Source organism: Oncorhynchus gorbuscha, linkage group LG03 (genome assembly GCF_021184085.1).
Source record: "Oncorhynchus gorbuscha isolate QuinsamMale2020 ecotype Even-year linkage group LG03, OgorEven_v1.0, whole genome shotgun sequence".
In the NCBI taxonomy this organism is placed as follows: Eukaryota; Metazoa; Chordata; class Actinopteri; order Salmoniformes; family Salmonidae; genus Oncorhynchus; species Oncorhynchus gorbuscha.
The window spans coordinates 55467551-55493096 of record NC_060175.1 but is presented as its reverse complement, the minus strand read 5'-3'; the positions used below and the strand labels follow the sequence as shown (position 1 = coordinate 55493096).

The window sequence follows — 25546 nt, the reverse complement described above, 5'->3', positions numbered from 1 at the left end:
ATATAAGCCTGCTAGAAAGTGTGTGCCCTCAGGCCTGGAGGGAATCAAAAGTAATTCCACTACTTAATAAGAATAGTAAACCTCCTTACTGGCTCTTATTAGCGGACCAATCAACCTGTTACCAACCCTTAGTAAACTTGAAAAAAATTGTTTGACCTGATACAATGCCATTTTAGTAAACAAACTTTCAGCACGTTTATATGGAAGGACATTCAACAAGAACAGCACTTATACAAGTGACTGATGGTTGGCTGAGAGAAAATGATGTTACAAATATTGTGGGGGCTGTTTTGTTAGTTTTCAGCGTTGCTTTTGACATAATTGATCATAGTCTGATGCTGGAAAAACGTGTGTGTTATCGGTTTACAGGGTGTTCGCCTCTCGAGTGGCGCAGCGGTCTAAGACACTGCACCGCAGTGTTGCGGTGTCACTACAGCCTGGGTGTGATCCCGGGCTTTACTTGCCTCATCGTGCTCTAGAGAATCCTTCTGATGGGTCGGGCACCTGCAGGCTGACCTTGCTTGTCAGTAAAACGGTGTTTCCTCTGACACATTGGTGCAGCTGGCTTCCAGATTAAGAAGCGTGGTTTGGCGGTTCATGTTTTGGAGGAGGCATGATTTGAGCTTTGCCTCTCCTGAGCCCGTTGGGGAGTTGCAACGATGAGACAAGAACGTAATCACGAAATTGGGGAGAAAAAGGGGGTAAAAAAATGGAAGCTTCTCCAACATAATTCAGGTAGAATCAGGAATTCCCCAGGTCAGCTGTCTAGGCCCAATTTTTACTAACAACATGCCACTGGCTGAGAGTAAAGCCATTATGTCTATGTATGCAGATGACTCAACACTATACATGTCAGCGACTGAAATGATTGCAACACTTAACAAAGAGATGCAGTTAGTTTCAGAATGGGTGGCAACGAAAAAGTTAGTCCTAAATATTTCAAAAACTAAAAGCATTGTATTTGAGATCCAATTGCAGTGGGAGGTGTTTTGTCCCAGGGTCCTTAACTTAGTAATGAGTATTGAGGGCTCTACGGTGTTGAACACTGAGCTGTAGTCAATGAATAGCATTCTCACGTAGGTTTTCCTTTTGTCCAGTCCAGGTGGGAAAGGGCAGCGTGGAGTGCAATAGAGATTGTATCATCTGTGGATCTGTTGGGGCAGTATGCAAATTGGAGTGGGTCTAGGGTTTCTGGGATAATGGTGTTGATGTGATGCATTTAAATCTCACATGGCTCAAAGTGGAGGAGAGATTAACATCATCACTACTTGTTTTTGTAAGTAGTATTGACAAGCTGAATGCATCCAGCAGTCTGTAAACTACTAGACAACAGCTCAGACACCCATGCATACCCCACAAGACAAGCTACCAGAGGTCTCTTCACAATCCCCAAGTCCAGATTATGAGAGGCGCACAGTACTTCATAGAGCCATGACTACTTGGTATTCTATTCCACATCAGGTGACTGATGCAAGCAGTAGAATCAGATTTTAAAAAACAGATTAAAATACACCTTTTGGAACAGCAGGGACTATGAAGAGACACGCACATAGGTACAGACACACATACGCACTCGGGCGCTAGCACCCGCATTCTACAAACACGTACATTGTAATATTGTTGTATGGTGGTATCATCATGTGTGGTGGTGTGACAGTGTTATATGATGTCCTGTTTTATCTTTAGTTTTAGGTGTAATGTAAGTGTCTTAATGTGTTTGGACTAGAGGTCGACCGATTATGATTTTTCAACGCCAATACCGACACCGATTTATTGGAGGACCAAAAAAAGCTGATACCGATTAATCGGATGATTTTGTTTTGCTGTTTTTTTTGTAATAATGACAATTACAACTACTGAATGAACATTTATTTTAACTTAATTAAGTAATACATCAATAAAAATCTATTTAGCCTCAAATAAATAATTTAACATGTTCTATTTGGTTTAAATAATGCAAAAACAAAGTGTTGGAGAAGTAAAAGTGCAATATGTGCCATGTAAAAAAAGCTAACATTTGAATTCCTTGCTCAGAACATGAGAACATATGAAAGTTGGTGGTTCCTTTTAACATGAGACTTCAATATTCCAAGGTAAGAGGTTTTAGGTTGTAGTTAATATAGTATTTATAGGACTATTTATAGGACTTATAGTCCAGAGCCGCGGCCCCTCAGTCCAGAGGCGCAGCCCCTCAGTCCAGTGGCCCCCTCCACGGGGATCTTCAGTCCGGTGCCTGCGGCTCTGGTGTGGGCCGCCGTAAGAAGGGCCACCCGGACCCTTCCCCTTTAGAGTCACGTTTTGCGGCCGGAGTCCGCACCTTTGGGGGGGGGGTACTACTGTCACGTCCTGGCCATAGAGAGGCTTTTTATTCTCTATTTTGGTTAGGCCAGGGTGTGACTAGGGTGGGCATTCTATGTCCTTTTTTCTATGTTTTGTATTTCTGTCTTGGCCTGGTATGGTTCTCAATCAGGGACAGCTGTCTATCATTGTCTCTGATTGAGAGCCATACTTAGGTACCCTTTTCCCCCACCTGTTTTGTGGGAAGTTAACTTTGACTTTGTTCAGGGCACATAGCCCAAAGCTTCACGGTTTGGTTTTGTCAGCGTCATTTTTAATAAAAAGTAAATCTATGCTTACCATGCTGCACCTTGGTCCAGTCCTTCAGCCAGCCGTGGCAGTGTAACAGTATAGCTTCCGTCCCTCTCCTCGCCCCTACCTGGGCTCAAACCATGAACACATCAACAACAGCCACACACGAAGCAGCGTTACCCATCGCACCACAAAACCGCGGCCCTTGCAGAGCAAGGGGAATAACTACTCACAGTCAGGGCGAGTGACGTTTGAAACGCTATTAGCGCGCACCTCGCTAACTAGATAGCCATTTCACATCGGTTACACAAGCCATTAGGCTGATAGGCTTGAAGTCATAAACAGCGCTATGCTTGTGAAGAGCTGCTGGCAAAAAGCACGAAAGTGCTGTTTGAATGAATGCTTACGAGCCTGCTACTGCCTACCATCGCTCAGTCAGAGTGCTCTATCAAATCATAGACTTAGTTATAACACACAGAAATAAGAGCCTTTGGTTATTAATATGGTCGAATCCGGAAACTATAATTTTGAAAACAAAATGTTTATTTAAGTGAAATACGGAACCGTTCGGTATTTTATCTAACGGGTGGTATCCCTAAGTCTAAATATTCTTGTTACGTTGCACGACCTTCAATGTTATGTCATAATTATGTAAAATTCTGGCAAATTAGTTCGCAATGAGCCAGGCTGCCCAAACTGTTGCATATACCCTGACTCTGCGTGTAATGACTCAAGAAAAGTGACACAATTTCACCTGGTTAATATTGCATCGATTATATGCAACGCAGGACACGCTAGATAAACTAGTAATATCATCAACCATGTGTAGTTATAACTAGTGATTATGATTGACTGATTGTTTTTTATAAGATAAGTTTAATAATAATAATAATAATAATAATAATATATGCCATTTAGCAGACGCTTTTATCCAAAGCGACTTACAGTCATTTAATACTAGGTAGCAACTTACCTTGGCTTCTACTGCATTCGCGTAACAGGCAGTCTCCTTGTGGAGTGCAACGAGAGGCAGGTGGTTATAGCGTTGGACGAGTTCACTGTAAGATTGGATCCCCTGAGCTGACAAGGTGAAAATCTGTCGTTCTGCCCCTGAACAAGGCAGTTAACCCACCGTTCCTAGGCCATCATTGAAAATATGAATGTGTTTTTAACTGACTTGCCGAGTTAAATAAATGTATAAAAAATGTAAATACATTTAAAATACCAATTTCCGTTTGTTATGACAACTTGAAATCGGCCCTAATTAATCGTCCATTCCGATTAATCGGTCGACCTCGAGTTTGCCTTTGCAGCAGCTAATGGGGATCCCTAAAAAAAAATACAAAAGTGACGTCCGAAGCTTCGTTTCATCAAACAACCAACAAATTGGTTTGGTATTGGTTTGGTAGAAGACGAAAAGGCTACCCTGCACACACTATGGCAAGTGCGACATCTGTAATATTTGTTTCCTCTACATTATTTTGACCCGCTCCTGCAGGTATATCTCACTGGTCACCCTCAAAGCCAATTCCTCCTTTGGCTGCCTTTCCTTCCAGTTCTCTGCTGCCAATGACTGGAACGAACTGCAAAAATCACTGAAGCTGGAGACCCATATCTCCCGCACTAGCTTTAAGCACCAGCTGTCAGAGCAGCTCACAGATCACTGCACCTGTACATAGCCCATCTGTAAACATCCCATCCAACTACCTCATCCCCATACTGTATTTATGTATTTATCTTGCTCCTTTGCACCCCAGTATCTCTACTTGCACATTCATCTTCTGCACATCTACCACATCACATCTAATTACTTTGTCACCATGGCCTAGGTATTGCCTTTACCTCCTTTATCTTCATTTGCATGCACTGTACTTAGATTTTTCTTTTTCTACTGTATTATTGACTGTATGTTTGTTTATTCCATGTGTAACTTTATGTTGTTGTATGTGTCGAACTGCTGTGCTTTATCTTGGCCAGGTCGCAGTTGTAAATGAGAACTTGTTCTCAACTAGCCTACCTGGTTAAATAAAATAAAATAAAAAAATATTTTGATCAGCAGGTGCCACTAGTGTACAATGTGTTGATCAAGGCGTTAAGTAATTAATCTATTTTTGACAAAATTGTCTGTAAAGCCTCAATCCTTCAGGAAGCTTTGTTTCTCCATCACTACTATGAACCAGCGGTCATTAAACTACTGGAAACTGCACAGGAAGCACGTAAGAGTAAAGATCTTTATTGCCACACGTTCTTGCAACAATTGCCAAACTAACCGTGTCAAAAGAGGTGCTCAACATAACGATAAAACCGCTTATACTGGTACATCATTTGAAATAACGGTTGGCACAAATATAACATGTATGCTAATGAGCCCCCCGATGCACATTGCCACCCGCTTACATTTCTTATGCTGCGTTTGTAGCCAAGTGGGAAGTGGGAATTTATCACATACAACTGGCAAAAATCCAATTGAACAGCCCTCCAACTGGTAATTACTAGTGGTAAACTCATCTATCATCCTGAGCTCCCACATGTTGACGTCTGACATCACCTACTAAGGCAGGAGTAGGCAACCTTGTTCCATGAGTGCCGCAGATACTGCAGGATTGTGTTTCAACTGGGCACCACACCTAACCAACTGAGCTAATTGATCAGTTCAGTGATTGCTTAAATTCAACACACCTGGTCTTCCCGGTGGGTCAAATCAAAAACATGAAGTGCCTGCAGCACTCCAGGACCTGGGTTGCCTACCCCTGTACTCAGGAAATTACCCGGATAACAGTATTCTTTTTAAACAAAGCATTATTTATAATAGGCATTCTATTCATATGGTTTTTGAACACTAGAATTTGTTTAGAAGCATGATAGCTGTGCTTTTAGTTTAGGATTTACGCCAGGGCTCTTCAACCTTTCTTACCCAGGCGACCCCCGCCCAGGCAAACCAGGGACCCCCATTACGTTAGCAAAACATATTTTTTCCCACGTCTTCTCTTATCATCCGGTGAATGATAATGACAAGGACAACTCATCAACATCTCTAAATGAAAAGATTTGAAGAAGTGTAAACATTATAATTTGAAGAAGTGTAAACTAACATAGCCACAGCTGGAAAAGTAACTCCAAATTGGGACTGACAATTATGGAATATTGGGTAACAATTAGGGCTGTTACGGTGACCGTATTACCGCCACACCGGCGTTCATGAGTCATGATTGCAGTCCAATTCCACCTGACTGTTTAGTCATGATAACCAGGCTCCTCCAATCTCTGATGCTGCTGATGGTCATTCGTAGCCTACGAAACTTGCTAACTGCCTGGTACACAGCACTTTATTGTCCCTCTAATCACTCTGAAATCAATACAAATGTTATAAAAAATCTAATCAAACACTTCATGAGAGTCCATGAGCTCATTTTGAGCAACATTTCTATAGGCTTTGCAATTGCTTGAGAAATCAGAGTAATGGGCCTATACTAAAAAGAGTAGGATCCCATCAGCTTTCTATAGGCTTGGCCTACTATATTTATTTCTAAACTTTCCTAATATTAAGCACGTTGCTTCTCTTTACAACAGGAGTATAGCCTACCTGGCTGACATGCAAATGAACCATGGGAAAAGTGTCCTCCATTTGCTACTTAAGTGCATAGATGACATGTGTTTTCTTTTCCGCTGCCCTTTTTCGACAGGTGCATGATAATGGTCCATTCTAAATGAAAACAAATATATTATTTTGTATATGTAAAGTAAAGATGAGATTAAATCAAGAATAGTGTGATGGATGACAATATTATCACTTGTGAATGATGCCCAGCTTAAAGCAAGAAACAGCAACTTTTTCAAATCACAGTCGCACACCTCATGTAGCCTAGCCCATAGGCCTATACTGTATGTTTTGATAAGGTTTGTAATCGCAACTAAAGTGGCCAACTAATTATTAATTATGATGCACATTAATCTGCTTTACAACGGGTGAAGAGCCAGAGTCAATGCGTGAGTTTTAAGTTTGGGTACCATAATTTTCACCAAAAAATGCAGCTTTATGATAAGAGCATTACATCCATAATCGCATTTATGGTCATTTTTTACAATTTTCCTGATAATGGAACATTCACGCTTATAGCCTACTGCGCATTGCTGTGCTTATAATGTGAAGAAATAACCTAATGGTTTATCAACATTTTAAGCTAAACTTCATCATCTGTTGCATCAGACTCATTGCTTAAAACAGTTTTTTATGCTAGTGGTTGTATTCCCCACAACTCTCCCAGACTATGTGTGGAATATTTATTTCTTGCACAGAATAGAATAGGTCAACTTTTGTACTATGGGGATAGTAGTTTGACGTAGGGTAGTGCTTTTGCTGTTCGTTAGGCCTACGAAGCGGATGCATGACTCGACCTTCGCCTCTCCCGAGCCCGTTATGGAGTTGAAGCGATGAGAAAATATTGAAATTTGGGAGAAAAAGGGGGTAAAATACATCATATTTTGAATAAATAATCTAAAATATGCCACGGAATTCTAATCAAATCTTGTCTAATAAATGAGCTAGTGTAGCCCACAGCCATTTGGCATAGCCAGATCAGGGCAAAACATAAGGACAACTAGCATTAATATGCGTCACATATCAACTTGGGTAAATAAAGCCTCATACTAACATGCTTTTTTTGTTGCTTTATTGAATAAGGCAGCTCCAAAATGCAGGTGTTTCAGCCTATCTCAGTGCTTTCTGTGGTGGTGGGGCTGCCACCGGAAAATACGGAGCATAGGGGTTGGTAATGTTCTCCAGTTGCGTCGTGATTGGCTCAGGGTTCTGCCACTCATGGGGACACTGCATAACCACAAACTCTACAAGGAGAGCTTGAAAATTCATGGCCCTTGGGTGCTGCAATAGAGTTACATTATAAGTGCCCATCCAAGAAGGCTCAAGGTCATTGGCTACAGATAAAATGATGTCAAATCACGTTATATCTACAGTAGCTTTGATTGGACTGTCAGCATCATACTTTCAAAATCTTAGCTAGCAAGCTAGCAGTCATCATCATGAATTAAGTCAACAATCTACTGGCAAATCCTTTTCAATCCTGGTCATGAGAGAAATTCTGAAGAGATCTGTTTCACCTGTCTTGTGCTTGTCCCCCCCCATCCCCATTTTTCCCATTATCCCCTGGTCATTTAGAAACCTACCAGCATGTTTTTCTGTTGAGATCTGTTTTGACCACTCTGCCCCTGTGCCTGCCCTGTATTTGTCTGTCTTGTGCTTGTGCCGCTTTCAAAACAACTGTAAACTCGGAGTTCAAGACAACTGGGAACTCCAAGCTCCGACTGGAAAAATACCTATTTGAACGGTGATCCAACACAGAGATCCAAGTCAGGAGCTCAGGCCTCTTTCTAAAGCTCTGACCTGAAGAACACTAATGTCATGATTCGACCTTGTTTTTATCCGAGTTCCCAGATGAGAATGCCGGACTTTGACAAAGTTGGATGACAAAATGTGCCCACGAAGACCGTGTCACCTTCCTGTTCAAGTGAGCACAGCACAACAAGGTCCAAAAATGTATTGTATGCTGCTGCATAAATGATTAAATATGCCAGGGAGAGATGTACCTTACCAGTCAAAAGTTTGGACACACCTACTCATTCAAGTTATTTTTTTGTATTTCCTACATTATAGATGAATAGTGAAGACATCAGAACTATAAAGTAACACATGGAATCATGTAGAAACATAAAAAGTGTGAAACAAATCAAAATATATTTGAGATTCTTCAAAGTAGCCACCCTTTGCCTTGACAACAGCTTTGCACACTCTTGGCATTCCCTCAACCAGCTCCACGAGGTGGTCACCTGGAATGCATTTCAATTAACAAGTGTGCCTTGTTAAAAGTTAATTTGTGGAATTTCTTTCTATCTTAATGCGTTTGAGCCAGTCAGTTGTGTTGTGACAAGGTAGGGGTGGTATACAGAAGACCTATTTGGTAAAAGACCAAGTGCATATTATGGCAAGAACAGCTCAAAAAAGCAAAGAGAAACGACAGTCCATCATTACTTTAAGACATGAAGGTCAGTCAATGCGGATAATTACAAGAACTTTGAACATTTCTTCAAGGGCAGTCGCAAAACCATCAAGCGCTATGATGAAACTGGCTCTCATGAGAATGGCCACAGGAAAAAAGGACCTAGAATGACCTCTGCTGCAGAGAAACAATTCATTAGCCTCAGAAATTGCAGCCCAAATAGAGTTCCAGTAACAGACACATCTCAACATTAACTGTTTTGATGAGACTGTATGAATCAGGAATTCATGGTCGAATAATGGCAAAGAAAACGAAGGACACCAATAAGCAAAGACTTGCTTGGGCCAAGAAACACGAGCAATGAACATTAGACCGGTGGAAATCTGTCCTTTGGTCTGATGAATCCAAATCTGAGATTTTTGGTTCCTACCGCTGTGTCTTTGTGAGACGCAGAGTGGGTAAACGGATGATATCCACATATGTGTGGTTCCCACCGTGAATCATAAAGGAGGAGGTGTGGTGGTGTGGGGGTGCTTTGCTGGTGACACTGTTGGGATTCATTTAGAATTCAAGGCATACTTAACCAGCATGGCTACCACATCATGCTGCAGCGATACGCCATCCCATCTGGTTTGGGTTTAGTGGGACTATCATTTGTTTTTCAACGGGACAATGACACATCACACATTCCGGCTGTGTAAGGGCTGTTTGACTAAAAAGGAGAGTGATGGAGTGCTGCATCAGATGACCTGGCCTCCACAATCACCCGACATCAACCTAGTTGAGATTAGTTGGACCGCAGAGTGTAGGATAAGCAGCCAACAAGTGCTGAACATTTGCAGGAACTCCTTCAAGACTGTTGGAATGCTAAGAGTGTGCAAAGCTGTCATCAAGGCAAAGGGTGGCTACTTGAAGAGTATCAAATATAAATATATTTTATTTATTTAACACTGTTTTTGTTACATGATTCCTTGTGTGTTATTTCATAGTTAGATACACTATTATTCTACAATGTAAAAAATTTAAGAAAAACCCTTGAATGAGTAGGCATGTCAACTTTTGACTGGTACTGTATACTGTAGCTAAGAAAGTAATATTAAAACTGTGTTTGAATACTGTAAATGAATGGTGTCGATTCAGTTGAGAGTACCACAGCTTCGCCCGTCTACCAAAAGTTTATGCTGTTGCCATGCAACCTCTTGCTAGCTTGTTATCATAACAAATCACTATCTAAACATTTTACGATTTCGGGTGTGTTTGATCGTTCAGAGGGCACACTGGAAGCTCCGTCCGATGAGTAGGCTTGATCCGAGCGTTTAACGGCAGTCAAGCACCAAAGCGAACTGGCTAACGTTGGCTAGCTACTTCCAGACACAAATGAAAGAACACCTCACTCTGACCATTTTACTCGCAGAGCTGGTTAGACTGTGCTGCTAGCAACAATTTACTACGCTTTTTTTTGCTGATGTTTACTAATGTCAGCATATTCAACGGTGAGTGAGAGTGCTCAGAAATTGGAATAGATAGTCAGAATTAACCATTTCGATTGAAACGCACAACGACTATACCGCTTAGTTAAGAATGATGTGAATAATCATGTCAATAAACATTGGTTAGTTAGCTTGATAGTTAATATGGTGCCTGGCAAGTTTGATGTATTAGTATCCAACTAATGTTAGGTAACTAGCTCACAAATTGTCAGCCAACATAACGTGTAACATAACTTATTTGAAAAGTCGTGCTTTTATTACATTGCTCAACATTTTCTTAACATTTGTCATTAGTTAGTTCAATGAATTTGTATTCGCTCTCGTCAGACTTCGGCTGCATATTTTCCACCATTTTCTTCAAATCTGAAAACGTTGTGAAGCCACGCACATTTTCTGAAGAATTGTGTTATGGGCCCTAAAAGTACGGAAATATTGTCCTTTGCGTGTATATTTCGTATTTTGTCAAATTTAGTACAACATCCGTAAACTTCTAGCATAATATCTATATCCATACTATGACCAATAAGTATACTATATACTCAATTCTCATTACAAATAGTGTGGTTAGTACGAATATTTGAACACAGCTTAAGTGTATGTTGTGTAGTAAGCTGTTAGCAGCCCATGTGCCTCACCCTAATAATTTTATCCCTTTTTCCCTCATAACTTAGCCTACTGTTCTGATTTGGTGGTGCACATGTAGCCTATAAGCCCGTTTTTAGAGAAATGTAATCATCAAATATTGTAAGAGCTTTCATGGTCTGCTTATATGCCCCTTTTATCTATCCTACGGTTTTAACTTGGTGTACAGAGAGAATACTGTAAGAACGGCCCATGTTCTGAATTCTGACGCTGTACATTTCAAAAGTGCTTAACAAATATGAACTATTATATTAACTATGTCCGTTCTAGCTTGCTCATTACTGTCTTCATTGAAATTATGGATTGCCTCTTATCCGGTCATCGTCCTCTTATGCCGTAGTTTGTGCATCTCAATTGTCAGTAGAAACCACATTTTGTTTAAGCAAGTTAGCCATATCATCTATGTTTTTTTAAAGGCAGTAAATGTGTCTGAATTAACTGTTTCGCTGCCAGACAAGGCTCTGCTGATAGCCAGGTGTAACAGTGGTAAGGTGTTGGCGCTGCTGTTGGGACCGCTTTATGTAGGCCCTAACAATTTGTGGGCACCGTTTGTCAGCATTATAGTCCAATTAATGTATTGTTTAGTGCTGTGTAGTGGCTTTGCTGGCATGCATCCTGATTTTTGTTGTTGTTGAGTTTGCCCCACCAAGATTTACATGCTAAAATCGCCACTGAGGACAACTCCGAGTATGCTATTCTGTTCTTCTGAAATATACTACATTTTCTAAATATCATGTTTCTTTAGACCTGTCTAAAATGAAATAATGGATTTATTGGGGATGGTTTCGGCAATATTCCATATATTTATTCAACTTTTTAAAATGTAGATGTTCAAAAGGTCTGCATCAGTGGCTTGTAGTCTATTTGTGGAAGCCAGAAGATGCTAAATGGATTTGTTAATTAACGATCCAATTACAATGAGACCAGCAGTTATTTGCTTGACAATCACCGGCTGACAATTTAATGACCGCCACAGCCTTAGTAACAATTAATTGTCATGAAAATGGCCAAGGTTATTGTCAGAATTGTCCTTTTTTTATTCTTTTTTTTTTACTTGAAAGGCATATTTAGAAGACATTGGTGACACCTCTGACTTAAAAATAATGTTTTTTACCGCTTAGATCTTTTAGGAATGAAGCTTCTCCTCCCAACCGTTCTGCTCATAAAATGATTACCAACTTTACCCACTTCATGTGGCAGCCCTACTCCAAATACACGTTCGATAATAGAAGCCGTTTAACTGGTTAAACAAAGGTTAGCAATGTGTTGGCAGAAATGAATGTCCAAGTCAAGAAAGCATTCCAGCAATAAGCGTCACTTGCCACGACTGGTATGTGCAGGTGCTTTTTCAAAGCCAATGTCAGATAATCCAGTAGGGGGTTGCGGAACCCTGGTTGAATACCCCTGGTTTACACAGCTTGTTATCCATTAAGAGTTGCTCAATGAGTTCAAAGCACATGAATGCATCCAACTGGTTTTAACAACTTCACAACTGGTAAATTCCCACCTCCCACTTGATTACGAACTCACCAAAAGTGCCGTAACGATTGTACCTAAAGCTGCGTTCATAACCAGGTAGGAATTTACCCCATGCGACTGGTAAAAATCCCAAAATCCTCCAACTGGTAATTACTAGTGGGAAACGCATCTATCATCCCTGAGATCTAACTTCTCCCACATGTTGACCTCTGACATCAACTACTAAGGAAATTACTTAGATAACAGCATTTTCGGCAATAACAACAAAACATTATTCATAAAAAGCAATCTATTAATATAATTTTTGAACTCCCAATTGGCGTTTCTCAGCGAGTTTAAAGCAAGTGAATGCATCCCATTGATACTTACGACTTCACAACTGGTAAATTCCCACCTCCCACATCATTATGAATGCAGCTTTACATTGAATGTATTGGGTAGAAAAATGTACCATTATACGCAGCACACGTACTCTAAAAAGTACCGACCAGTACCATGTGAGTTCCTGTGTACCTCTGAAGGTACCTTATGTGTACATTTGACTGGACATTGCCATTGGTTGCACTGGAATGTGATATGTAATCTACACCTCAATTTCTTAAATTATTTTCACTGAGTGTAATTATTTATATTTATCCTACATTTCCTTGTTCGGTACTTCTAAAGCGAGTAAGATTGTGACAATGACCACACGAGCAGCCGTTCACCGTTTTGACAGCTCTAACACTGTTACACCTCCGACACCACCAAAACACCAGCTATGCGGGTGTCGGCTATCGCATGTCTACGCTGGATCTGACTGAATCTACGCCTTAACGTAAAGTGTCCCTGAGCACTGCTAATTTTTCGTTGGTGTTGTCAGATAATCTCACAATTATTTACTCGAGTCCAGGCAACTTCTATCCTCTAAAACTGTGGCCAATCTCTAACATGGCCACAGACCTGGTAGCGATGTAGGAAATTCAGGTTACTGACATCCAAGGGTTTGTGAGTTCAATTCCCAGATGCGGTTGCATCCCAAGCATGCTAACCAGTGTTGAGGTCAATTCCATTTAAGTTCCAATCAATTCAGAAAGTATGCCTAATTTTCCGGAAATAGAATGTCTGTATACTTCCTTTTTGTATTGACAAAATACAGTTCAGCTGTAGGGTACATTAAAGTTGTTTCCACTATTTCCGCTGCAACTCAGTAGCTGGTAGCTACTATAAAATTACAGAAAATCCTATATGTTTAAATGCAATCGCAAGTGATGCATGCCAAGTTAATTTGCAGGACGAGTCTAAAAGTATCAATGTGCATTGCCATTTTTCATTTGACGAGGCAAGTCGGAACAAATTCTTATTTACAATGACGGCCTACTCTGGCCAAAACCAGACGACGCTGAGACCAATTGTGTGCCGCCCTATGGAACTCTCTATCACAGCCAGATGTGATACAGCCTGGATTTGAACCAGGGACTAGTAGTGACAGATCTTGCACTGAGATGCAGTGTCTTAGACCACTGCGCCACTCGGGAGCCAATTGACCATAAATATAGAGCAAAACACTAATATAGTATACTATTAGTAGAAATGTACAGTAAAATGACAAATTTACAGCAATTGCTAAAAGTATAGTTTCATGTTTTCACATGTGGAAAGTCACATGATTTCACACTTGAAAAGCAACATTTTACAAATGAAATCATGTCAAATGTGCTTTGGAACACTTCACATTTCACATGTGATAATGTAAAACATTCCAAAAACAAATGTGAAATCATGTTATCACATTAACATCACATAAGTTCAAACCATCCCAAACCTTTATAAGTAAAGCAATAACATGCTATGGGGCTTTTAAAGTAAATGGCATGCTGTTCAGCTAAGATATAACCCCACCTGGGATTTAAACTCACAACCTGGATTTGAGGTACAATGATCTTTCTCTTGTGCCACAGTCTGCAGCATCCCCCTACACATGCATTACCTATAATACATATCTGCACTTAGCAAAAGAGTGCCATCTGTCACGCCCTGGTCAAAGTATTTTGTGTTTATCTTCATGTATTGGGTCAGGCCAGGGTGTGGCATGGGGTTTTTGTATTGTGGTGTGTTTTGTCTTGGGGTTTTGGTGTGTATGTATTGGAATTGTAGCTAGTGGGGTGATCTAGCAAAGTCTATGGCTGTCTGGAGTGGTTCTCAATCAGAGGCAGGTGTTTATCGTTGTCTCTGATTGGGAACCATATTTAGGCAGCCATATTCTTTGAGTTTGTCGTGGGTGATTGTCCTTAGTGTCCTTGTTTCTGTCTATGTTAGTTTTCACTAGTATAGGCTGTTTCGGTTTTCATTACTTTCTTTGTTTTGTAGTGTTTGTGTTTTAGATTCGTGTTACGTTTTTTGTTCATTAAACATGGATCACAATCTAAACGCTGCAGTTTGGTCCGACTCTCCTTCACCACACCTAGAAAACCGTTACACCATCTGCACTGATATTTTATTTATCAGTAATTCTGACTATTCTCTCATTTCATTTACTTACTGTATTTCAGCAATTTGAGGGTTTTCTGTATAGTTCTCTATGTTGGCCGGGGATATGATTCTGTTTTAATGTTACTCCTGAATTACTATGATAAATATAATTGTTTTTCTTGTGTATTTTTAACAATGCTGAGATTTACTTTGAAAGTGTATGAATACAGGTGAGATCAGATATGCCACAATGTTTGTGTTAGTATCAGGAAAATCAAAAACAGGTTGTGAGTTCAAATCCCAGGTAAGGGGATAACTACTGTAATAAATACTGTATAAATAAAAATACACAATGTAGTCAGATATAAGTTGAAAACACTGTATGATAAAAGCACGGTCTGTGTATCATAATGACACATTTTTGTTTGCATTGCATGACCTGTGAAAATTGTGAAAGGTTATGTGATCACACATAAATCCACAAATGAAATATCATCACTTCAAGTGCTCCAAGAACAAATGGTTTCACATGATTTCATGTGAAAATGATGGAGCAATTTCAGTGCCAACAGAAATTCGAATTTGTATTAGGATGTTAAATTTGAATGTAATATTTTTTTAATGTTTAATGCACAAATTGAATAATTGAATAAATAAATTGAACTTGTATTTGGAACCAGCAAGACTCTTCCTACAGCCGGCTGCCCGGCCAAACTGAGCAATCGGGGGAGAAGGGCCTTGGTCGGTTAGGTGACCAAGAACCCAATGGTCACTCTGACAGAGCTCCAGAGTTCCTCTGTGGAGATGGGAGAACCTTCCAGAAGGACAACCATCTCTCCAGCACTCCACAAATCAGGCCTTTATGGTAGAGTGGCCAGACGGAAGCCACTCCTCAGTAAAAGACAGCCCTCTTGGAGATTGCCATTAGCCACCTAAAGGACTCTTAGACCATGAGAAACAAGATTATATGAGCTGATGAAACAAAGATGGAACTTTTTGGCCTGAATGCCAAGCGTCATGTCTGGAGGAAACCTGGCACCATCCCTACGGTGAAGCATGGTGGTGGCAGCATCATGCTGTGGGGATGTTTTTCAGTGGCAGGGACAGAGGGATTAGTCAGGATCAAGGGAAATATGAAGATATCCTTGATGAAAATCTGCTCCAGAGCACTCAGGAACTCAGACTGGGGGGCGAAGGTTCACCTTCCAACAGCGCGACGACCCTAAGCACAGCCAAGACAATGCAGGAGTGGCTTCTGGACAGGTCTCTGAATGTCCTTGGGTGGCCCAGCCAGAGCTCGGACTTGAACCCAATCTCTGGAGAGACCTGAAAATAGCTATGCAGTGACACTCCCCATCCAAGCTGACACACCTTGACAGGATCTGCAGAGAAAAATGGGAGAAACTCCCCAAATAAAGGCGTGCCAAGCATATAGCATCATCCCCAACAAGACTCATGGCTGTAATTGCTGATAAAGGTGCTTCAACAAAAGTACTGAGTAAAGGGTCTGAATACTTACGTAAATAATAAATATATATTTACTTTTTTTGCCAAAAACAATTAAAACCAGTTATCGCTTTGCCATTATGGGGTATCGTGTGCAGATTATTGAGGGGAAAAATCTATTTAATCAATTTTAGATTAAGGTTGTAGCATAACAAAATGTGGAAAGTCAAGGGGTCAGAATTTTTTCTGAATACACTGTATATATTCAGTTTCAATATGGTAGATACTGCATTCATTGTCTGTGTATCAAGTTTTCATATATTCAACTTCTCAGATGAGTTCAGATTCAGTTTTCAAATTCAGTTCTCTAAATTCAGATTCAAAACTAGAGACAACATCCTAGTACTTTGCCAGCTAAGAAAGGTAGAGGAGAACAACTAATCAAACTCTGTGTGGTAAACAAGCTTCTGGTGGTTTCAAATGCCACTGCGGAATGTTCAACTTTAACTATGAATTTGGCTCTAGCGTTTGAAGTGATTCTGATATAAGCTATTACAACCCCATTCCTGAAAGCTGAAACTCTCTGGAGCATGAATGTGCTTCGTGATCCCCTATATGATGATCACAGGCCGCTATAGAAGGGAGTGTCACAAAAAACAATTTGTCCCTAATAAGAATATAATTGAGTAGCCCTGTCATATCCCTTCTAAGGTTAGCCTTTCCACTCCCTATTTCATCTTGTACTTGTGACTGACTGTGAATGTCACAAGACTGTGTTTGCCCACTTATATAGGTAACACCCATAGGGATTAGTTCAGGAAGCCAACAAGTCTTCAAGTCTCCAGCAAGGTTCATCGAACCACCTCGGTTACATTTCACCCCCCTTTGACCTCATACATAGAGATCATAGCAACAATATAACTGACTGAATTTGAAATCAGGCCTCCTGCACAACAACAACACTTTCTGTGGCAAACAGAAGGACCTGTGCACCCCATTTAATGAGAGTACAACAGAGGTGGTTTGGTGATCCATCCATGTGATGAGTAGCCTCGTAATTACCAGAATGATTACCATGTGTAGCTAACCATTCGTGTAAGCTTGTGATGAACAACCTTGACTGAGACATGAAGATGTGTTAGTTTGACCGATGGGGTTCTAACCCAGGTCTCCAGTGCACCAGACAATGCAACTTTTCAGGTCTCAGACAAGTTACTCATCATATGAGCGTGATCACCGAACCACCTGTGTTACACTTCACCCCCCTTTCACCTTCGCCATGAATAGACCCATCCAAGTCACTGGACCAATGCATAGGCTTTAGCTCAATAGGCTAACACAGCCTTAACCCAGTCAGACACGTGTTAACCTTATAATGACTACTGTAATATGTGTCAACATCCAGAACTGTAATTGGTTGAATTCTACCGTCAAATCATACTGAGCTATGATTGATTAAGACCACCCAGGTCGTGGGGTCATTTCAGTTGATCATGGCCGGAGACATATGAACATCCCAGTTATAGCTAGCTAATAAAGAGCTACATTTCATAAAAATCCTGTCGTACTGCATTTTATTATTTTGTGCTAAGCATTCAAAACAAGACATGGTGTCAGAATAAAAGGACTAAAAGATGAATTTTGCTGTTGAGTTCCTTCACCTCGGATGGACTGCGCCTTCACCTCGGATGGACTGCGTCTACAAATTTACCCGATGCATGGCGCAAGTTCAAACAGCCTGTGGAGCTAATGTTCACAGGTCCTCTGAAGGAACAAGAGTGGGCAAAGTGCAGCTACCTGCTCCAGTGGATCGGTGAAAAACTGAGAGCCATTCACAACACATGGACACTTACTGTGGCTGACTCCAAAGTACTGAAAACATAATAAGATATTTTTGAAGCATATGTTGTGCCAAAGACCATTACAATTTTCGCTAGGTACATATTCCATGAGAAAGTACAGGGAGCTAGCGAATCGTTTGTGAACAAGCTGTGTCGGCTTTTGAAAGACTGTGATCGTGCAAACAATGATGAGATGGTCAGGGACTGTATTGTATTTAGAATATACTCACCGCTAGTGAGAGAGAAACTTTTGAATGTTGGGTCTGAGCTAACGCTGGACAAAGCTATCGACATAGCCAGATCTCACGAGCTAGCACAGGCTCAGATGAAAACCATTTTAGGCGGTGACACGAGCACATTACCTGAACAAGCTGTGCAAGCAGTCAGGCAGACATCAAAGCCCAGAGATTGCACTTCAGAACGGAGAGAGACATAACTCCAAAAGAGAGTGACACAGTCTCAAAACGCCCCAGAACAAGTGGATGTTGTGGATACAAACTGCATGGGGAATAGGAAAATTGCCCAGCTAAAGGCAAATAGTGTACTAAATGTGAAAAATGGAATCACTTTGCAAAAGTGTGCAGAACTTACTGTGGGAAAACAGTACACACAGTGAGTAAAGCTGAAATGTCAATCAAATAGTCAAATACGGATGAACTGTTTATTGATTCAGTGACACAGAAAAGTCACATCAGAGACAGTGCAAGCCTTCGCTGACATTGAGATAGGAACACAAGGCACAGAGATAAAGTTCAAACTAGACACTGGTGCACAAGTAAACATTATTCCTCTGAATCAGTACCGCAGCTTGACTAGCTTGACTAGACTGACTAGTTATGGTGGTGAACAGCTCACAGTAAAAGGCACATGCACTTTCAAATGCAAATACAAGGAAAGTGAAATGATGTTGGACTTTTACATTGTTGACACTGCAGTGCTAGGTCTTAAAGCATGTTTTGACATTGACCTAATCAAACTAGTGTTATAAGTGACGGCACCAGTGGAGACAGATCAGATCAGATCAGGCTAATGGGCTATCAAGCTCACTGAAGAGTCATCTAAACTCACAATGTCAACACACCGGTTTAGCCTCTACAGGTTTCGTTGCCTGCCTTTTGGGATTATCTCAGCCCTAAGACAAGTTTCATCGAAAGATCAACGAGATGTACAAAGGCGTCGTGGAAATTGTAGACGACATCCTTGGCTAATGGTCGAACCAAAGAGGAACACAACAGAAACCTCAGTGCGATGCTGCAAAGGTCCTGTGAAAGAGGAGTCCGGCTAAACCCTGAGAAGAGCACAGTCTGCGCTACAGAGGTCAGCTACTTCGGACATCATCTCACAGTAAATGGAATCAAGTCAGATCCACAGAAAATCTCAGCCATAAAGGAGATGGAGCCACCAAAGAACTGTGCAGAGCTGGAAACAGTGCTTGGCATGGTCAACTAAAAGTAAGTTCGCACCCAGCCTCTCCAATGCCAACTCACCCCTGTGTCAGCTGCTAAAGCAGTCCAGTGAGTTCTTCTGGGACAAGCAATATGACATTGCTTTCTAGAAAGTGGAAGACTTGATCACGAGAGAAACAGGACCAATTCCTGCCTATCATGACCCCAACAAAGAGCTCAGGCTCCAAGTGTATGCATGGAAGTATGGACGAGGTGCAGTGCTACTGCAAGAAGGAAAGCCCATCGGCTAGCGCTTCCAAATCTCTGACTGTGAAATCAACTACGTTCAAATTGAAAAGGAGCTGTACACCATTCTGTTCAGATGTCAGCATTTCCATTAGTACGTCTATGGATAACAAGAGAAAATGCCCTCTGAGTGTCTGAGTTCTGAAACCATTGTGATGCACTATCACAGATCAACGGAATAATTTTAAAAGGAGAGAATCATCATTCCTACCAGTCTCAGAGAGGAGATTTTGTACATATGGGCAAGGAAAAGTACAAAAAAGAGAGCACATGTCATTTTGTTTTGGCCAGAATGTGCATACAAATAGAGGACATTGTTGGTAAATGCCCCACCTGTCTTGAACGAAGTCCCTCAAACGCCAAAAAAACAATGTTACTTCACTGTATCCCAGACAGACCCTGGCAGGTCATGGCATCGTAGAGACTTTAATATGTGACAATGGCCCCTGTTACAAATCAAAGGAGTTTGAATCCTTCTGAAAAGCATTGGAGTTCGCACATGCCCACATTACCTTCAAAGTAATGGCCAGGCTGAAAAATCTGTCCAGATTGCTAAATCACTCATGGACAAAACAAAAGCAGACGATAGACCCTTACATCACTCTCCTTGAGTACTCCAATTGACAACATCAAATCACCAGCCCAGCTGTTGATGAGCCTCAGACTTTGCTCAAACCTTCCTAGCAGCAACCAGCAGCTGCAACCTGAGGTCGTCAGCTACAAAGAAAGGCATGCAAAACGTGCAGAGACACTAAAAGCAATACTAAGTCAGGTCAACTAGACCACCACCACCACTGACACTGAACGTTCGCACCGCAGAAGGCGCAGTGTACAGCCGCAATCGTAGTCACCTACTGAACACAAAAGAACAACACACTGATGAGATTAACTGTTTCCCTGAAAGAGAACGTGATGGACTAAACACACACACAAACACAACACACACCATACTTACCTGCAACACCATAACTGTTGACTGACAAAGAATTATGCTCAGCTTCATACCACACAAGGTCAGGAAGAAAGTTCAAGCCTAGAGCTGTGAAATGAAACACTTATATGTACACTTATATTAAATTATGTAGAACATTTGTATTTTTTTTAAAGAAGGGGGATGTAATATTCATGTGTCAACATACTGAATTGTAATTGGTTGCATTCTACCATCATACTGCGTTATGATTAAGACCACCCAGGTCATGAGGTCATTGCAGTTGACCATGGCTAGCTAATAAAGAGCTATGTTTTATTCTGCATTTTATTATGTACAAAGCGTGCAAAAAAAGAACTACCCTTGCAGAAGACTTGAAACCACGGTGTCACGCCCTGATCATAGTGAGCCCTCGGTTCTCTATGGTGTTTAGGTCAGAGGGTGACTGGGGGGGTTATCTAGTTTATAGATTTCTAGGTTGGTGGTTTGTGTGGTTCCCAATTAGAGGCAGCTGGTAATCGTTGACTCTAATTGGGGATCATATTTAGGTAGGCTTTTTCCCCACCTGCATTTGTGGGATATTGTTTGTGTTAGTGTGTTTGAGCACTATGTCGTCACTGTCTTTGTAAGTTTTGTTATTTTGTTTCTAGTTTCACTTTGTAATTAAAGATGTGGAACTCAATTCACGCTGCGCCTTGGTCCACTAATTTCCAAAATCGTGACAGAATATCCCACCAACAAGGACCAAGCAGCGTGAACATGAGGTAAGGAAGTTTTGGACTTGGGAGGACACGAGACCTTTCCTTGGCGGGAGTCACCAAGGAGCATGGAAGGACAGCGACGACACCGGGGACCACAGAAACCCCAAGATTTTTTGGGGGGTGGGACACATGGAGCTGGCGGTCGAGCAGCTGAGAGTGCCAGAGCCTGTTTGGCAGTTGGAGGAGGAATTTGAAGCAAAATTCCGGAGAGAGGTGGTAGCGATAAGAATGCTGCCGTACAGGCGTGCTGAAGAGCATGGCACCAGTCTGGTTTCACGCATCTGGCCTCCAGTGCGCCTTCCCATTCCGGTACGTCCTGTGCCGGCTCCAGGCACTAGGCCTTCAGTGCACCTCCGCAGTCCGTTACCACCTGTGCCGGCTCCACGCACTAGGCCTTCAGTGCGCCTCCACAGCCCTCGGTTCTCTATGGTGTTTAGTTCACAGCGTGACTGAGGGGATTATCTCGTTTATAGATTTCTAGGTTGGTGGTTTGTGTGGTTCCCAATTAGAGGCAGCTGGTAATTGTTTCCTCTAATTTAGGTATACTTTTTCCCCACCTGCATTTGTGGGATATTGTTTGTGTTAGTGTGTTTGGGCACTACGTCCTCACAGTCTTTGTAAGTTTTTTTTTTTTTGTTAGTTTCACTTAAATACATTTTGTGGAACTATACTCATGCTGGGCCTTGGTTCACTCATTTCCAAGATCGTGACACAGGGGTGGACTGGGGCCCAATGTTTCCTTGAGGCCCCCACACTGGCCCATTATTTTTCTTTAGGACCCCAATTATTAGCCAGATAATTATAATTTGTGCAAAACGAAAACTAGTTAAACAGCCCAACTGGGCTAAAAATGAACCACCCCATATGGAATTAGCCCAAATTGTCTAACACAAACAAACACGTCTTCAGGTTTCAGGCAATGTTCTCATCACATAAGCATGGATCACCAAACCACGTGAGTAACCTTGCTGGATCTTGAAGACTTGTATTAGTGTCACACCTTGCATAATTGAAGGCCTTTTTTAATAGCACAATATGTTGTAATGTTTCAGGAGGGCAGTTTAGAGTGTGTTTTTGAGGTAGACGTCCAGAGTTTGAGTCTCCATACGAGTTGAATCAGGGGAAGCCGTGCTCGCTAAGCGTGACGTTCTTTACAATGGTACCACCTGACTCGGATCTACAGTTGCGCTGGTTCAACCGTTGGGGTCGCTGTGGAGTGAGTTAAGGGAGTGAATGTAGCAGATGGGGATCTGTGAAACTCACTCATCAGCCTGAAGTGTTGCTCCTTGCGCAACTAAAGATGGCATTTTCCAATAGAGAGGTGGGTTGGAAGGCTTCAGGAGGAAGGTCATGTCTGTTTTTTAATTATTTTTAATTTTAATTTGCGAGGCAGAGGTCTTGAGGTCTTGAGTTTGAGTCTGGGTATAAACTAAAGCGGTACTTGTTCAGCACGCAGCATGTCTTCCTATACGTTAACTTCCTGAACGTATCCCTATAGACTTTAGCTAAGTGGGCTAACACAGTCTTGTGACATGCAGGCGACCTGGTTCGAACCTAGTCAGTTACAAGAGCAAGATTAAATATGGAGTGGAAAGGTTATCCTTACAAGGGCATTTCAACTAGATTGTTACGGGGGCCAAATGTTGTTTTTTGTGACAGTCCCTTCTAACGCAGCCTGTGATCATCTTAGAGGGGATCAGAAGGCTTCGTTGCTCTAGAGAGACATAGCTTTCAGGACTGGGGTCAATAGTTTATAGCCAGAGCGGTTCAAATGCTAGAGCCAAATTTATTGGAAGAAAATAAATTCAATATGCCACATTGGCTTCAGAAACAGGCAGAAGTTTCTGTTCACCACAGTGAGTGTTTGAGTCTATCTATTCTCCTCTAGCAGGATGTTTTCTCTGGTTTTGAATCTGAATTTAGAGAACTGAATTAGGAAACTGAATCTGAAATCATCTGAGAAGTTGAATATACAAAACTTTGATAACCTTGAAATGATCGGTTGCTAAACTTGATATAATGAATGCAATTTCTACAATTCTGAAACTGAATATATAAATATTGAACTTGAATATTCAGTTATGAAATACAAGTTAAATGAATGTATTCAATTATTTAATTTGTGCATTACAAATTCAAAAATATTACATTCAAATTGAATATCCTAATACTAATTCAAAGTTAAATACACGCCATAGAAAATCCACATAAACACATGATTTCACATACTTTCACATTTGTATAACATGGAAATTTAATGTGAAATCATTTGGTTTTTCCGTAAGGGTCTACCTTTTGCGTTCATGTCTGTTGTTTTGCTATTTCGGCTTTTTGTTCGAAGTATCGAAGCCTAAAGACACCCCAGATCAACAAATGACCCCAGAGCACCCTCCACTGGGTTTCACACAACGGAGTGTCTACTAATTACAGCAGTATTTACAGTGAGGTCTGTTGGAGCCATGAACTGGAACCAGTCACTATGAGTGCTTTAACAGTAGGCTACATTATTCTAGCTACTGACCATTATGAACATCGTCACCTGTCCACTGTGTTACCTCATCACTGATATATCATAGCATTGTGTTGTGGTGTGGTTTCTGGGCCAAAATGGCTGCCTGGCATCGCAAAGGTGGATGCTACTCTTAGTGGATGACGTTTCTTCCCCATAAAATGTCAAGTGCTTTGAGCACCTGGTGGATGTAAAGCAATGTAAATCAAATCCATTATACTGATTAGGAAATTCTGTAATAACTTGTTGTGACATAATAAGTACTCTGCATTTACATTTGAATAGTTTAATGGTTCACATTATTACATAAATGTATTATGTTATTACACAATTTGCTGACAATCATTATCATTATGATCATCATTGTCATCATTATGATGATGGCGTGTGCAACCTACCCATAGAGATACACATCTACCCTATTGAATTGTCAGGACATACCTATGTGACTTCTGTGTGACGATGCAAGGGTCAGCTGTCCCCAGAGAGACACCACACAGACGGCCAGCAGCAGCCCCCTTTTGCACACTCTCCGTAGGTCTCTCTCCCGCATACTGAAAAGACAGGGTGGGAAAAACTTGATCAGTAACTTACATCAGTCATTAGGACATTTTTGGAGTCACATACAGGCATGACGCAGTGAAAAGACTCGACATACTACATACAGTACAAGTCCAATACAAATTCCATGCCATCTTTGCCCTAGCCTCGTGAGCCACTCTGATCTCCCTTACATTTTAGTGTTTTAGTATTTTATGTGGATGCCCACTAGCTGCTGCTATGGCAGCCACTACTCTTCCTGGGGTCCATACGGAGTCAGTGCATATTTATTTAAGCTCGCGAGGCTAGCTTTGCCCTGCACAGAGACGAAAGATGGACAGTGCAACTAGACGGTACAACTCACAAGATCACAATCTGGAGAAAGGAACTGGCTTTAGGCGGTGGCACGCTTATGCTGTTGGGAATCAAACACAGCAGGGTGTCTCATCCTGCAGATACAGTACAGTGTGGCTTCCTTCCCAAAAAAACAGAATTATACATGAGCTTGTGGTAACATATGCATTGAACGCTGCAGTGCTTTCCTTCCCACACCATGACGCCAGTTGGTGTTTGATCAACTGTGAGGATGCATGTTTCCCATAGTTTTTTTCACAGAGATAAATAAACATACCCATGTTGATTCTGTGCGAACTGATTTAGCTAAATACCTTTTTTTTGTATTCATGTGTAAACATACAGTAGATGGGTGCTTGTCATATTCCCTCAAATGATGTATTGTTGTTATTCCCTTAAACACAGTAGCACTGCAGCAACCGCAAACCCACCACAAACTATTATGCTGTGTACTTCTCTAACCTAAAAGATCTATAAATGGAACAAATGACGTCAGACTATCCCTTATTCCCCCATTTCCTCTTTCCCTTTTTATAAATGATGTCTGTCTTTCCCTTATTCCCTTGTTTCCTCTCTCTCTCTCTCTGCTCTCCCTACCTGGGAGGGAGGTGCCTGAGTAATAGTGTTTGGGTGGTCTGTCTTGGCTAGTGTTTCCCAGCTCAGTAATCTTCATGTAGTGTTCAGGGTCTGTTGTCCAGTAATACATTGTGGCTGTGTAAGATGCCCTTTGAGAGGAGAACAAACAATGCAATCAGTGGCTCATCTTATTGCCAACAGAGCCTGTTCCTCTCACAGGAAACACAGTCGCAAA

At 41.3% G+C, this 25546-nt stretch overlaps 1 protein-coding gene across 2 annotated transcripts in view; it reads right to left on the bottom strand.

Annotated features, from left to right (window-relative positions):
• tafa3a (TAFA chemokine like family member 3a) overlaps positions 1–25546 on the bottom strand; it is a 207403-nt gene that overhangs the window by 82290 nt on the left and 99567 nt on the right. For both annotated transcript variants that reach the window (XM_046343018.1, XM_046343019.1), the window contains exon 2: positions 24283–24395. In XM_046343018.1, the coding sequence (XP_046198974.1) occupies positions 24283–24394 (112 nt within the window). In that variant the 5' untranslated portion in view covers position 24395. The remainder of the gene's footprint in view (positions 1–24282; positions 24396–25546) is intronic.